General features: G+C 39.8%; 2 protein-coding genes across 5 annotated transcripts in view; both read right to left on the bottom strand.

Annotated features, from left to right (window-relative positions):
• Positions 1-9,301: 9,301 nt before the first annotated feature.
• Positions 9,302-12,833, bottom strand: LOC105890993 (cytochrome c oxidase assembly protein COX16 homolog, mitochondrial). Its single transcript, XM_012817124.3, has 4 exons — positions 12,631-12,833; positions 12,144-12,221; positions 10,487-10,555; positions 9,302-10,070 (listed from the first exon to the last, which is right to left on the bottom strand). Exons 1-4 carry the CDS (start codon positions 12,691-12,693, stop codon positions 9,957-9,959), a joined length of 324 nt encoding a protein of 107 aa, XP_012672578.1. The 5' UTR covers positions 12,694-12,833; the 3' UTR covers positions 9,302-9,956.
• Positions 12,834-14,588: 1,755 nt separating this feature from the next.
• The window catches only part of actn1 (actinin, alpha 1), a 47,953-nt gene continuing 46,187 nt past the window's right edge, over positions 14,589-16,354 (bottom strand). For all 4 annotated transcript variants that reach the window (XM_031580428.2, XM_031580430.2, XM_031580427.2 and 1 more), the window contains exons 20-21: positions 15,840-15,998; positions 14,589-15,212 (exon numbers count right to left, since the gene is read on the bottom strand). In XM_031580428.2, the coding sequence (XP_031436288.1) occupies positions 15,054-15,212; positions 15,840-15,998 (318 nt within the window). In that variant the 3' untranslated portion in view covers positions 14,589-15,053. The remainder of the gene's footprint in view (positions 15,213-15,839; positions 15,999-16,354) is intronic.

Raw genomic sequence — 16,354 nt, 5'->3', positions numbered from 1 at the left:
CTGGACACTCATATAACTTGACAGAAAATAAAACACAATGCAACACAATAATGGGAGAGAAAAATAGGTGGGAAGAACACAACAAACCTCAAGAGGCACCTGAAAGCGCACAACCCTGTAATTTATGCCACAGTAAATTAGCTAGTAACTGTCAATGATAACTAGCTAATGTTAACTAGTTATTAGCATATATTAGCCAACGTTGAGTCAACTTCAAAGGGGCAGTCGAGTGTATAGGGCGTCAGCTTGGATAGCTGTCCAAGCTGACGCCCTATACACTCGACTGCCCCTTTGAAGTTGACTCAACGTTGGCTAATATATGAATATCAATTGAAGCCTCCCGTTAGCCTTGGCAAGTAGTATGGGCCTGATGCCCAATTTATACTTCTCCGTTTTCACGGAGACAGACACATGAGAACGCCTTGGCAACGCCTTCTCCGAGATGGAACGCCCCTCCGAGCCCTCAGAGATCACTCGACGTGCACCTCCTGATTTTTCTGACTACCCGTCCGAATCCGTCGTCCGTCCGTGGCTGTGATTGGTCCGCTAACGACATAATTTCCGAACAACATAATTTCCGGAATATCACATTTCCTGTTTCATTCCCTATCTGTTCCTATTCTGTTATAGAGTGTGGATCAGCAACATTTTTCTGTCCAAGCCCGGCACGAGCCCGACAGCAATTAAACATTTTGTCCGAGCCCCACTGAGTCAATGTCTCAACTGTTCATACTACTGACAGGTTTTTTATGAATAGCCTGCCTTTATTAAACTCCAGCATTAACAGATAAATGCACTCGCTCACACAAACAAGTCCCGTTAAACGCACAAGCGCGCACAAGAGGGAGATAAGCATATTGAAATTAAATTATTCACATTGCAAGAACGGAATGTAATAGCCTACACATTACAAACGCTAGGCATCTGCTATGCCTAAATAAAACTCACGTTATATGCTACACCAGAAGAGGCACAACAAAGAAGTCTTACCATTGAAGATCATTTTTTTTCTTTAAGTGTACGGCAATGTTCGTTATAAAACTATCTGCATAGTCCAACCATCGAGGTTTATTCCATGTTGTTGTGGAGAAAAAGGATGGCATCAATCATATTTCATTAAAGCTTCACACGTCTTACATTGGACATATCAAACAGCCTCATTAGAATCTGCATCGACTATGATGCCATCCGACAGAAATATCTCCATACAGTAAATTTTCCCTCGTTAAGTATCGTTTTAAACTCTCCAGATGACAGTTTCTTAAAAAAAACTTTAAGTGCACGGAAACGTTCGTTATAAAACTATCTACATAGTCCAACAATCGAGGTTTGATCCATAGAATCCGCATTGACTACTAAGCAGAAATATCTCCATACTAGATTTCCTCTCGTTTTGTATTGTTTTAAACTCTCCAGATGCCAGTTTGCTGCCTGTAATCGCGTTGTCACAGCTAGGACATAAACAAATTCCCGCACACAGGGAGAAGGCTGTTATCCTAAATGTGATTTATTTTATTCTCAAACTTCTGCCTCATGCGAAGCAGACACGTTGACTTCACTACTTATTAAGATATTCAAATATGGAATGTTCAATGCCTTATCGCGCTGATATGTCCGATTCCCGACCCGATTATAATTTCTAAAGGTTTGGCCGAACCCGACCCGCAGCCAATGATGAGCTATTTGACCAGGCAAAACGTCTGTTTGACCACTACAACAGGAACATAGGAATAACGTTTGGTGCACAACTCCTATTTTCAGGGCCTGCTTTAGAGCAGAGATTGCTCAGCAGTCCGCAGTCTCTCAATTTGTCAAGATGCTGATTATGGATTATCACTCCGTTTGCACTGCCCTGCTACTGTTTCTGACAGTGGCAACAGCCGAGCAACTCTTTTCCAAATTGAAACTCATTAAGACCTACCTGAGGAGCAGGAGAGGCTGAATGGTCTGGCTATCCTGTCCATTAAAAAAGCAAATCATGCATCACCACTTTTATGTTTGAAAGGCATCGTTTTGGCTTGCAGGTGTGCTGTGCTTTGCCTCTGGCTGTGCTCAGTCAGCTTGTCGGTCTTGACGTTCAGATAAACTAGCTTTATCGCATCGTCTCGTCACATGATCAAATAGAGACTTGACATTGGACAACAACATACATATTACCCAGCAATCATCATTGCAAATCTGAATATGACAAAAATACCAAAGAAAATAAGAACGTATTCATTTAATTGAATCGTTTTTTAATAGTTTCTATAGTGTATGTAAGATAAGCATATCATTTTGTTATAGATTGCTACTATTTTTCCCACAAATAATACCTACCATGATGGAGATAAGTTTGCCTTTTCAAGTGCATATATAGCATTAGCCACTCTCTACAATGTAATGCTACGTGCCTTCAAGAGGAGGCTTCTCTAAGCTCATTATCGACAAAAAAACATTGCTCCACCTACTGTTCTGGCGGTGAATTGTTTTCAGCACCCACAGCCTTCGGAGAAGTATAAATCAAAAAGAGTCCGTCCGAATCCGTTCGCCCGCCCATCCGTACGGAGTCGGAGAAGTATAATTCGGCCTTGAGAAGGGAAGGAAAGGAGTTTAATGTGGCTATAAGATGGACTATTAAATGTGACTAAAACTAGACTAAAAGTTTTCGTCGTCTAAAACTAGACTAAAATGTTCTGAGTTTCCGTCGACGAAAACTAGACTAAAACTAAGAAGGATTAAAATGACTAAATGTGACTAAAACTAATATGCATTTTCGTCTAAAGACTAAGACTAAAATAGCTGCCAAAACTAACACTGACAGACATACCACTCATACAGATCATGAGTTCACCTAAATAATTATTATTTCAGGACCAGAAACACAGAGTACCGTAAATCCTCAAATTGTGGCCAGGGCTTTTATTTACTTAGGCTGCACAGCGCACCGGCCTGTATTTGGGGCAGGCTTGTATTTCTTACTTATTATACGGCTCTTCAGAATGTTCCAAAAAGTTCCGCTGATTTGAATGGCACCCCAACGTTAGCAGGTCTGTAATTTCTTGATATTCACCACTGCGAAAAGTTAATGACCGCTGTCATTGGCAATGGGTTTTGTGCTTCTAATTCACATCTTTCATATCATTCCGCAAGAAGTCCGGTCATTTAACGTAGCGGAAAGTCATTGTAACTTGAAGTCAGCAAGTAATGGGTTGTTACGCAACACCTGGAACGTTAAAGTTCTATTAGCCTGAAGAAAAACATTTTCTTAGCGGAAATGACGAAACGGCAACAAAATCATTTAAAAGAGGTATTTTGTAGGAATGTTTTCTATCGTTTAGGCAAGTAACTGTATAATAACAAATTCGCCTTGTAGGCTGAAACATTTCTTTTTTTATTGCAAACAGCTATGAAATTAGCCAACAAAATTAAACATGAGGAGAACATGTATATATGAAATGCATTAAATTAAATTGTGATGTCTGCTTTGTGCTGATGGACTGATGCTGGTAGGCTACAGTAAAATAGGCTACCGGTACCTTTTTTTTACCCCCGGCTTGTATTCGGGGCCCGGCCTTTATTTGTCCGTATCGACCGCGCCCCCGGCTACTATCGGAAGCCTGGCCTCTAATTGAATCCCGGTCTTTATTTGAGGATTTACGGTATACTTAAATGGCGACAACAAATTAAAAAACATTATATAAGGCGCTTTTTTTTTTGTACAGTTTTTTAGGTATGTTTTTGAGGGGTCCCCAAATGCATTTTGATTACATATGGTCGGGTGAAGGCTCTTCACTATGTAGTTTTGTGATCTTGATCCAAAACACTGCAAAAATGCAGTTTTTACAGCACAAAATATCACCAGTGGCAAGACATCCATGCTGTTGGTGGTATTTGCAAGACATGTCTGTTGGCTTTCAGCTTTGAGACAAAAACATATTTCTGCCACTTCACAATTGTGAAGACAGTTAATCATAAAATTACCAAATATCATAATTATAATAATAATAATCATAATATCATAATTTCAGAGATCAAGTTGTGAGTGGGATTCCAGAATAACCTTTGCGAGTACAGAGTATGAGGAAGTATGCAAACAAGTATTCTTCAAAAGTATTCTTCTCAGGGTGACAATGGTACAGGAGGTAGAGAAGTCATTTAGTAATCAGAAGGTTGCTAGTTCAATTCCCTGCTTGAGCAAGACACTGAACCCCTAATTGCTCCTGATGTGCAGTGTGCCATCAGTGTGAATGTGAAATATGTATACATCCTTGTAAATCGCTTTGGATAGAAGTGTCTACTAAATGTAAATGTAAATCTCTGTCATACAAATTGTTGATGTAATCCTACCATCTGCTGGTTACTGCTGGGTACTACATCTAAATTGGATATAGTTGTCTGGCTGCATTGGACCAAAGTTCACAGATATTGACATACTGTAGGCTATACTGTTTGTGCATACGCCATTGCCATCACTAGAGGGGTCAACCCCCCAATGGATAAAAAGCCCATTTCTCTTCTTTCAATTGCAAGAATTCTGTAAACTGTAGTCTATGTTAAACTAATCATCATGCAGGATAACACTTATTAAAGGACAGCCAAAGGGAGCTGACATATTACGTTGAATATATTGGCATCTGCATTCACAAAATGTAGGGCTTTACACGCTTTAGCAGTTTTCCCAGATTTAATTTAACCATGGATGTTAATTGAATTTAAAGCCGTAATCTTTTAAAGATGATATGAATAAATACATTCAACCTAGACTTCCACTACCATACATAAATAGCTTACCTTTGTGACAATAATATTTTTGGGGAAATACCATTATCTGTTTAAACTAGATTAATACACAATGTTAGGATTGTTTTTGTTTTGTAGGCCATGTGTTCTTTCATAAAATAATATATATTTATTTTTTAAACAATCGCAAATCAACCACAACCTGATAGGCCTCCTACATTATCAGAGAAAATAAATGCCAAAGAATTTCCCCAAAAGTCCCCAATAGTCCCAGTAGTGATATCATCCTCCCGATTGTAATTGCCTATATCATCTCCAGTTACATTACAGTCAATGTTGTGAATATTTGACTAATTTTGGCAATACAGGAATAGAACTAGAGGTTAGTAAACAAGATCAGAATAGTGTTTGAGACCTGTAGGCCATGTGACTATGCAAATGGTATTGCTCAACCTTTTGAGCCTTGGAACTTTGATCCGAGCATTCTCACCTCCCCTGGTGCCGTGAATAAAAGTGCCTGTGTCTTGACATTGAGTTGCCTGTTTGGATTATTCAAGTATTGTTCTCAACACCATGTTTTCAGGCTCCTCTGTGGCTTTAATATGTATTTTCTCTAAATCAGTTTGCATTATGAATATAGTTTTTTTTTATGTGAATTAATGTCCCTTCATTTTTTTGGGTGAAGCAGACAAGATTGAGCTCTTTTTTTAAGGGGCAGCCATGTTAAAGCTATGTAGAAATGAGTGAATAAGTGATTGGCATGAAAAACTCTAAATAAATATGCAGTATTTACCCTGTATGTGGGAGATTACAGAGCTACAAAACTGATTTAGAGAATGAGAAGCATCTCTGTTGAAGCCTCTAACATATACGTATGTGTGAATGTACCATATCAGGTTAGAGCATGCACACTTCCTGCGAGAGCCGCGCAGCGGCGGCGAGTCTGAAGAGTTTCGGCACGGAGACTATTTTATAAATTTGTGTACATGTGAGGTAGCGTGAGGAAAGCTGTTGTCAGCAAAAATAGACAGTAAAATGATGACATACTGATATTATACCAGCATGAACTAACATAAACTGACACCTTTCACTGCGGTTTCGATGCCTGAGCTATAAATATAAATATTAGGCTACATATCATTTTCAACCATTTTAGCAATTGCATGTTATGAAAGGGGAAAGTGGAGGCTACATGTACTATTTAGTAACCCAATGTAGGCTATAATGACATTTGGTCAATTTTCTGGTCTTCACTTTTCGGACCACTCATGATACCACACTGATTGGGTATTGACAGCCATTATCAAAGGCTGAAAGTGGCATTAAATATGTCCTGTACTTTGTTGAAAGGTTAGTTTTTTTCTTTAATTATTGTCTATCATCTTAGCTAAAATGCTTATGATGAGGTATGTTCACTCCTAAACTGCACATTTCTTATATGGCTTTTCCTCAAAGATGTGTATGAACTAGGGCTGAACGATTTGGGGAAATAATCTAATTGCGATTTTTCCCCAAAATATTGCGATTGCGATTTAATATGCGATTTTTTTGTTTTATCCTAATTTTTTTCCCAACAAATCGTAATGAATGATGACCAACACAATATTAGATACATTTAGTGTAAAATATTATTTCCCACAATTAACATTTTTATTTAACTGCTTATTACAGAATCAAGAACAACAAATCGGTGGCTTTGCCACTGTGCATTTAAGTCATTTTAACAAAGTAATTGTAAGAATAAACACAAGGCATGCACTTTTTAAACACTGGGCAAAATTTACCATCTTAAAAAAAAAAAAAATAATAATAATAATTTTTTTTTTTTTTTAAAGATCACGTTTTTAATCGCGAACGTTGCGGTTAGAAAATCGCGTTCTATCATATCGCGATTAAATCGCAAATGCAATTAATCGTTCAGCCCTAGTATGAACTGCTGCTGGTTGATGACAATATACATATAACTTAACAACCTGTAACTCTACTTTCATAAATAGGTTTCCCCATCTCCTCCCATACCATGGGCCAGAGGAGCATGACCACCTGGGTGAGGAATTTCTGAATTATCAGACCATGCCAACAACCTCCCTTCAGGACGAAACGGAGATGGAAAGCTTCTGGGCTGGAATGGCAACACGGAAACAAAAGGTATACATTTTTTTTGTCTTTCTTTTTGGCAGGTGTGGCTTGGCTACATCTGTTGCTTTTATTGATGCATGCATATATTGTGTCATACATGATGCAAACTATGCATGTTGTATCTGAACTTTGTTACAATATACAGTATTAATCAAAACAAAATATGGTATGTTTTTCCATTTTGTTCTTGGTTCATTTTCCATAGGTGACAAGAGCCAAAGAGTTTGAGAGGCTTGCTGCCGTCGCCAAGCTGGTCCTGGTGTTGCCCCATTCGAATGCAGAGGGTGTTTTCAGTTGTGGGACTAAACAAAACTAAGACCAGAAATAGCCTGGCATTGGATGGCACCCTGTCCTCAATAATGGCCATAAAGATGGCCAACCTGGAGCCCTGTTTCAGATGGGAGCCCCCCTCAGAGGTCATCAAGGCCTCCAAGAAGGCCACAGACCAGTACAACCTTGCCCACAGATCTTAGAAAATGACTAACCAGCTTCTGATCTTCATCTGATACCTCAATCCATTGTATTGCTTAAAAAGGCTACTGTTTAAGCACTTTAAGCACTTTATTTGTTGCATTTCTTTGTTTGATGGAACGTGTGGTGGGAACCTACCTTGGTCAAATCTTAAACACAGGTCTATTAATTAGGCTATATTGTGGTACATAGACAGTCATTGAGGCACACCAATAGTTTTCTGGTTGAATGTTCAGCTCAAGTCTAGAAGGCCCTACAAGTCATGATCAGATGAACATGAATCAGAATAAGTTCAGGTATTGCACATCTTTAGCATACCACCCAAAAATCCACTAGAAAAAATGTCCTGGGGGTGGACCTTCAGCTATGTCTTTGCTTCACAGAATGTAACCAATGTTGTCCATCTCCAGTAGGCCGCCTCTATCAACGACTTTGGGCCCCACAAACCAGCAGAATGCAGAGCACAACATGGCTACAACGCCAAATTAATTCCAATTCCCTGATATTTGAGCCACCAACGTGTGTGGCTGCGTGCGCGGCAACATTTTGGTCACTCCCGACAAAATCTCACTCGAAGGTTTTTTGAAAAGTTGGCAGCTCTGCAGAATACACACACCCAACCGAACCAGTTCTGCAACGACCTTGATGACAAAAAAGTTCCTCGAATTTGTTATATAAGCTATGATTTAGCCTACTGTGTAGCTCAACCTTTTCCACGGTTCATCTTCAGACTACACTCTGCGTTCAGAAAAAGTAGGGCTTTCCCAGATTTAATTTAACCACGGACGTTAATTTAATTTAAAGACGTTATCTTACCATATTTTAAAGATGTTATGAATAAATACGATTTCAAAATAGACTTCCACTACCATACATAGCTTACCTTTGTGACAATTATTTTATTTAATTTTTTTAAACCATGATCTGTTTAAACTACACATGGCATTTGTTTTGTAGGCTATGTGTTCTTTTTATTAAAACGCAAATCAACCACAACCTGATATAGGCTTCCTACATTATCACGATAAATACATTTTGTCATTTTTGGCCATCACGGAACTAAATAATCACACAACCCTCCTTATACCCTCCACCCAGCACAACTGCACTTTTTTTAGTGGTTGCACAAACAAATTTCGTTGTGTGTCTAATGCACAATGACAAATAAAGTCTATTCTATTCTATTCTAGTCAGTAAAGTCTATGCTGTAGGGCTTGTCTTACCTTCAGATGGATGTTTTACGAATTACCGTTTCACGAATAACAAATTACTTGTGCATAGCACAGGCTCCACTACTGTACGCTTAGTACAGACGACACAGGTGAGAAACGAAACCTATTTGCCGCCGATTTTCATAGAAGATCTTCGATTTCAATTGGTCCTGGTAAGTGTCGTGTCATCATGATGGGCACTAGTTGGTAAAGTGTCTTGGCCAAGTTCTTTTTTTTAAATGCAGTTGGTGAAATCGGGGATTTCCACCATTACCCAACTTCGCGTCAAACATCCATGCCATCAACTCCCAGACACAGATAAAAAACACTGCCAACGAATTCACCAAAAGTCCCCAATAGTCCAAGTAGTGATATCATCCTCCCGGTTGTTCTTGCCTATATCATTTCCGGTTACATACAACATTACAGTCAATGTTGTGAATATTTGACTAATTTAGGCTACATTTCTGTGTAATGGAGGGGCATGACCCCATGCTGTCAATGCTTTTACAGTCATTGGTAGAACTGAATGAGAAGAGCCTTTCAGGGAGGAGGATACCAAAGACAGAACTGTGCACAGGATTCTACACTAGTGCCCAACACGTTCTCATTGTGGCAAAGACAGCATTGCTTTAGAAGCAAAGGTGTTGTTAGACATCTTTCTAAATAACTAAAATAATGAAAGACAACAACAAACTATTGACAGACATTATAACTCCAAATGTAAGAACTTAAAACACAAAAATGGTTCTTCCAAGTTTTTCTCTTTTTTTTGTTTTGTTTATTAAAACAAGAGTATGACAATGCACTCACAAACAAGGTTAGTTGTTGAATGACACCAGGGGGGTATTCGTCGTACGTGGTTTAGTGACAAACCTGGATAAGTTAACTCAGAGTAAGTGGTAAACCTCCTAATAAAAGAACCCCGATTGGTTCATTCTCCTAGCAAAACAATGTCAGAGGGCTCTTCTATTAGGTTTACCACTTACTCTGAGTTAACTTATCCAGGTTTGTCACTAAACCACGTACAGCGAATACCCCCCAGCTCTGCAGGTGATGTAGGAGTGGGGCTTTGTGTTGACTGATCACAGGCACTGATGTTTGCTCATTTCTGAAACACAAACTGACTCTCAAACAGAGAGCACAGTGATTTGAAGATCTTGATTTTTTCCCCCCCCATACACTCATATGGATTCTCTATGGTCCAAACAGTTGTAATCTTTTGTGTGGACAGTAGACAAGGGTTACAGTTCCAACGAAGCCAGAGAGAAGGCCATATATGTGAAAGTCAAAGCTCATCTTTGCTTCGCATCACTCCCAGATCCTACAGACTATATGTACATGTGTGTGAAGGGATGTACTTAAACCACAGAGCCCGTTTCTGTCTCGAGGATGACATTTGTGTGTGTGTGATTAATCTCCTTTGTTCAGGCGTGCTCTCTGTTCTTCTTGATATTCTTTGGAATCTTCCCAAGGCCGGGGGCCACGAATGTTCTTCCAACTGTCCAGGTTCTTCTCACGAAGTTTCTGTCAGGCCCATGTGTGCGCACACACACACACACACACACACACACACACACACAAGATAAGAGATCAGATTGTATACTTTGCATACCCACGCGCACAGTGAGGTGATTTAAATGTACAAGTTATGATGTATATCCACAATATTAAAATATCAAAACCGAAATCTCCAAATGATTCTTCATCCGAGCTAGTGTTGACATTTACTGAACACATAAATGAGTTCTCTTTTCCTATGTGGTAACACTTTTCCCATCACGTGGAAATAAAATGTTACTGTTCAGGATAAACTATCAATTCCAACGTTCACTCACAAAACTGCAGATATAATACAGGACAAATTGTCACTATCTCCCACGTACACACATAGGTCCAGACCAAGGGATCAGAATGATTATGTTTCTTGCTGTTTGCTGTACCTCATATTCCTCCTCGAGGATCACAGACTGTTTTTCGGAGTTTACTCTGGCCTCCAGTGCTGGGTCCAGCTAGGAGAAAAATGGAGATTTTTGACTTTTCAGGTGTAAACACATACAAATTCACAGAAAATCTGGAAGACAAGTACTATAAAGATAAGTTGGACGTATACAGCCAAGTGCTGAAGCTTACTCAAGCCATGACTCTTCAGCAGGGCTCCAGATTGTGACCAAAGAGCTGTCAAGTGCAACTAAAAAAATGTCACCATAAATCATGGTTGGTCGCACCAATGCGCCTGACATCTAGCAGGCCTGCCTGTCCCTCTCTCTGTGTGTGTGTGTGTGTGTGTGTGTGTGTGTGTGTGTGTGTGTGTGTGTGTGTGTGTGTGTGTGTGTGTGTGTGTGTACGTGTGCAGTGTTATTTTTTCCCCCATCCGCATTCTATGACAAGGAGGCAAAGCAGGCTTCCTGAGCTGGAAAAGGGCCCCTGAGGACAGCTGATTGTGTTAGTCCACAGCAACGACAATTCTGTGAGAGCCCCCTTGAAATCTACAGTATGATTTCGTGCTGGACAGACATATAAACGTAGACGCAGCATTGGCCTCTGGTCCGTACGTCTGTTGCACCACCACAGGACGGAAATCAACGGAGGTCAATCACAAAACATTAGTCAGGGTGGAAATCGGTGGAAAAACGGGCTGCGTGGATTATGTACAAACTGTTGAACCTTCTAGACAAATGGAAAATACCTTTTACATATAAACTGCACAATTGTTTTTTTGTTGTTGTATTTGGTAGGCTTATATAGGCTAAACTGTTGACAGCTGGCTAGTCACTAGTGAGAGTAGGTATTGATATTGTAGCCTATTGGTGAATGTGAACTGTGTTGGCACTGTTCTTTCCAAACCAAAAGAAATAAAATGATTTATGGTGACATCTGATGTATACGTAAGCTAAGGCAAACTTTGTGATATCAGTGTTGTCTCGAGACGAGCTCAGGTTTATGCTGTTGGTATTGCACTGACTACATAACCCCTTTCTGCTTCACACTCTGCCAGATTACTGGTCTTATTAAGAACTTTTACCTGAATTATCAAGAACTAAGAGTTTTAATCAGATCAGAAGACTAAGTATCTTTCCTATCACAAACCTACAAATCTGACACGACAGTGCCCCTAACTGAAAAAGCTCAGCATTCAGGTTAGTGTGCCAAGGCATTAAACAATTTAAATATTTGAGCAATAGAAAGAAACACACACTATGTGCATTTCAAAAGTGCATCATTACTATTTGACCATTTCAACCAAGCCCACCAAAATGTAGGCATTGCAAATATAACACAATGGAGTGCAGAAAATCAGCTTCCTTCTTTTGCTCGAATATGTTTCCTTTCAGGGATTGCATTATTCTTTACAGCAGATAAAGAAAATCAGGAATGATGGAAACATGAATATAGATTTAGGGCTAAATGACCCATCTGAACCAGTTACAAGGTCCACTGGTGGTAAGCCGGAGGTAAGGACTTATTTGTATGACAATAAGTTGGAAAGCAGAAAGGAATGATTTTGTATTCGTATGACAGTAATACATTACACGCTAGATGACAGAGGAGACGCTGAATGAATAAATGAATGAATGAATGAATGAATGAATGGATTACCTTTTTACGGATTTTCTGGGCATCGTATCGAATCTGTGTGAACTCCTTGAGTCCAAACGAACCTCCCACGACCAGCAACTACAAACAACACGAATTGGTGAAAGCGTCCCGCCCATATCACCTCAAAACAACTAACGTTAAGTTAAATGACAGGTTTTGCAATATTGCAGTCCACTGCATTTCGTTTAGCCCAACCTGTTTCAGTTTAACCTTCGATAGTCATTGAGAGGTTTTTCATATATGACAAACTAAACTAAGTTAGTCAGGGTCATATCAAAACTAGCTCACACAATTGTAGTAGTTGTCGATTTCAGGTTTTAATGTCAACCAGCTATTAAGTGATTTGCCTGCTAGCTGGCAAGCCTGCCTAATTCTAGCTAGTTGTGAAGTCTTTAGTGGTTTTTGTAACCATTACATTGCTAGCTAGGTATCCTAGCTAACTTAACTGAAATGAATGAGCTGAAAATGAGTGATACCAAACACCTACCAGCATAGGGATGCCATACTTCAATGTCTTGTTCTTTCGCAAATGAGAGAAACGATTCCACATGTTTCCTCTAATTAAATCGACAATTACATTTTAATTTCAGACATAATGTTCCACTTTACAAGGATATTAGCTACTGTCACCAACTATAGTGTATCAGTGTTTAGAGTGAACCATGTCTGGCAATCCCAGCATGCATTTCACAATAGAATCGCTTTGAATTCTGGGAAGTAAAGCTACATCAAATTAAAAGCTGTAAAATGTAAAGAACATTAGGAGGTTAAAAGTCCGTTTATAAAATATAATGCAGATGTGATGCCATGATGTTCTTTTGGTTAGACGGTTAAAACGTTTGATCATTGATTTGCTCTTGTGCTGAGTATCTCTAGGGTTTTTAATTGTGAGACTGTGTTGAAATTGTCAGATTGTATATGCTGCAGAAGGCAAAAGTGATGGGAGGAATCATATAGCCTAAACATAATTTCCAATAGCATTACTTTCTTGTTCCACAACAGTTTTCAGTGAAATGGAAGCCTATCTAGCAAATGCAACAGTGTTGACCTTGTTTTGCTTATGAGTTCATTCTATACTTAAATAGCTGTTTGTGCCTTGCTAAGCCAGTTGACCACCGGGGTTTAGTGACTAAATTAATTAAATTAACTCAAGGCTTCATTCTCCTTGCAAAACAAAGGCATATGGCTCTTTTATTCGGAGGTTTACCACTTACTCTGAGTTAATTTACCCAGGGTTGTCATGACACCACATACTTGGAATACCCCCACATTTCCTACATCACTTCCCAAACAACTGAAGTCTTTTTTTTGTCTGGTGAACATGCAGCAACTCAGTGTGAAAGCCAGAGTAGCCACCCTCGAACTAGCTGACGTGATGAGACCAGAAGCTGAAAGTGAAACTAATTCTGATTGGCCACAGCAAAACCCCAAATGATAGGAGTAGGTGCCTTTAAGAAGGCCTGCACAGAAGACACACCCGCGATGCTTCATGAATCCCCTCCGTTGCTGGAGCTCACACACACACACACACACACACACACACAACTCACAGCAGACACACACACTCTCACAGCAGACACACGCACTCTCACAGCAGACACACACACACGCACACACACACACACACACACTCTCACAGCAGACACACACACACACACACACACACACACACTCTCACAGCAGACACACACACACACACACACCCGCGATGCTTCATGAACCACCTCCATTGCTGGAAGCAGCGCTAAACTTCAGATCTACACATCCAGCCTCCTGACTTTTGTTTAAGAGTCAAAGACTCACACAACTTAACAAGGTTCAAAATAGAGTAATATAATAATACATATCCTTCAAGATATTATGAAATGTATTCATATTAAGCTCTAACCTGTTCCCATTAAACTCTAGTAAACATAGCTCAGCATTAGCACACTCAATACAAGCTGTACTATTCCCAGTGTTAATATTCGTGCTGAGCTTATTTAGTGTTCTCTATTGTATTTCTATTGTCTTTCACACATTGAGTCAGTGAGATGAAATTGCTCTTGTTGAAACAAAGGTGTGCCTTCTAAAGGCAAAGAGGTGTTCATACAGAAACATTAGGATGTGGTGACACTTTAAGTACTTCATGAGGTTTACCCTTAATATTCCTCACAAACGGCAATCATTAATTCCGACCCTGAATTTGAAGTTTCATGACCAGTCATGTTAAATGATCTAGGTAGCAATTTTCCCAATGGCTGTTAGGGCTGGTTGGCAAAATACTATCATCACTGGAAGGAGACTAGATGTTCAGAGTTGTATGCAGGTTAGCATTATATACAGATGAGTTTAGCTTCTTCTTTTCTGACGGGTGGAGTCCTTGGGAAATGTGACACATTTGCGTATCATCATTGGAAATGTTGGTGAAAAGTAATTATGCATGTAGAAAAGAAGAGACAATGCTTGCCTTTTTTCTTTATTTTTACTTTTTGTTTCTTTTTTTTCTCTCATTTTTTTAATCAGGTGAAGAAAAATACCTTTTTTGTTCTGTATAATAAAATATGTTAACTTTATTCATTTTTATGAAGAAAAAACAAAACAACAAGAACATAAAACGGAAATAAAATGAAAACTTTTTTTTTTCTGTCTCCCTCATTGTAAACATGGGGAGTTGCTGCACTGCATGAGGTTAAGCAAATACAACAGACAGGTCGAGAGGGTTGGATGGGGAGTTGGATTGGGGAGGGATGTTAAGACCAAAAAAAAAGAAAGGATCAGGGGTAGGAGGGGGGAGAAAGGTAACGAGGGAGGAATGGAGGGAGGAAAGGAACGTACAAAAAATGCGCATTGCAATGGGCGGGGTGGAAGGGGCGGAGCAGGCAAGGCAGAAGAGTGGGCCACTGGCTGGCTGCCTCTCTCTGGCGGAGTTCAAAGGTCACTCTCTCCGTAGAGGGCGGTGGAGAAGGACATGTAGTCGAGGGCGCCAGGCACACCGTCAGGGCCAGCGTAGGGCGCCATGCGGGCGATGCAGTACTCGGCCTGGTCAGGGGGCAGCTCACGGCGAAGCTCATCCGCCAGGATGTAGTTCTGGATGGGGGTGGTGGGAAGGGAGAGAATGAATGGAGAGGAGAGGAGAGGAGAGGAGAGGAGAGGAGAGGAGGAGATGAGAGGAGAGAAGAGGAGAGGAGAGGAGAGGAGAGGAGAGGAGAGGAGAGGGAAGGGAAGATAGGTAGTGAAGAACAGAGGGAAGAGGAGTTCATAAGAGCAGAGAAGACAAAAAGGAATAATTAGGTAAAAACAAGATTTGTCTAATTTGATTGGATAATTCTTAAAAATCCATCTTGAATTAATTTTTTTCCTGGACATAACATTACAATTATTGCTATTCGAAAACATCCAATTTGAGTGGACAATAAAAAAAGCACAACGATTGCTTGACAATATTTGATGTTGAATATTTTTGAATTAATGACAAAAATAATGTTTTATAATAATGTTTAGTAACTACCCTCCATCCTATCTCTATTAATTTATAATACTCAACCAGTTCTCTCTCTCTCTCTCTCTCCCCCCCCCCTTTCTCAGTAATGTGGTGGTGTAAACCTTGTTTATTGGCATTTCAATGTTGTATGTGTTTTATTAGTGTAATTATGTGAGAAAGTTAGATCGAGATCTAATAAATGAGTGTTAAACCTCCCTCTCTGTAATCCTCACCTTGTCCCCAGCCAGTACTTTGAAGGAGGCCACGACCTGGTCGGCAGTGTCTGTGTCGGCAGTCTCACGGGACATGAAGTCAATGAAGGACTGGAAATTGACCAGTCCCAACCTGTTGGGGTCCACGATGCTCATGATGCGGGCAAACTCTGCCTCTCCCTAGGAACAACACAGAGGAGTTAACAGAGACACGGGTGTGTTGCCATGGTAACCTGTCCCAGGTCCAAAGTCATGAATGCAATACAAAAATGCAATCATGGTATGTTTCCGCTCCACATTATTTAATTACTTGAAATTTTTTAGGGAATTTTTTTTATTCAAAGTAGAATTTTTAAAGGTCATACATAGGTAATAACATTTAATACCCCCAATGCATTACATGCATATATAAACATTTAATTTGCTGCGTAGGGCCCTGTATCAGTTGATGTTGATTGTTAGGAAGGATTTGCCTTTGTTGTCATTCTGGAGTAACCTCTAGGGGGCGCTCATGTGTAATGTAACTTTGACTCTAC

Source organism: Clupea harengus, chromosome 14 (genome assembly GCF_900700415.2).
Source record: "Clupea harengus chromosome 14, Ch_v2.0.2, whole genome shotgun sequence".
Classification (NCBI taxonomy): Eukaryota; Metazoa; Chordata; class Actinopteri; order Clupeiformes; family Clupeidae; genus Clupea; species Clupea harengus.
Note: the sequence above shows the minus strand (reverse complement) of the source record. Positions and strands in the feature narration are given on the sequence as shown.

Excerpts from the sequence above, each read along its gene's own strand:
- LOC105890993 (XM_012817124.3), bottom strand. The coding sequence starts at position 12,693 with ATGTGGAATCGTTTCTCTCATTTGCGAAAGAACAAGACATTGAAGTAT. Across the intron at positions 12,222-12,630 it reads AGTATGGCATCCCTATGCTG|TTGCTGGTCGTGGGAGGTTC; the intron begins GTAGGTGTTTGG and ends TGTTGTTTGTAG. Across the intron at positions 10,556-12,143 it reads CCCAGAAAATCCGTAAAAAG|CTGGACCCAGCACTGGAGGC; the intron begins GTAATCCATTCA and ends TTTTTCTCCTAG.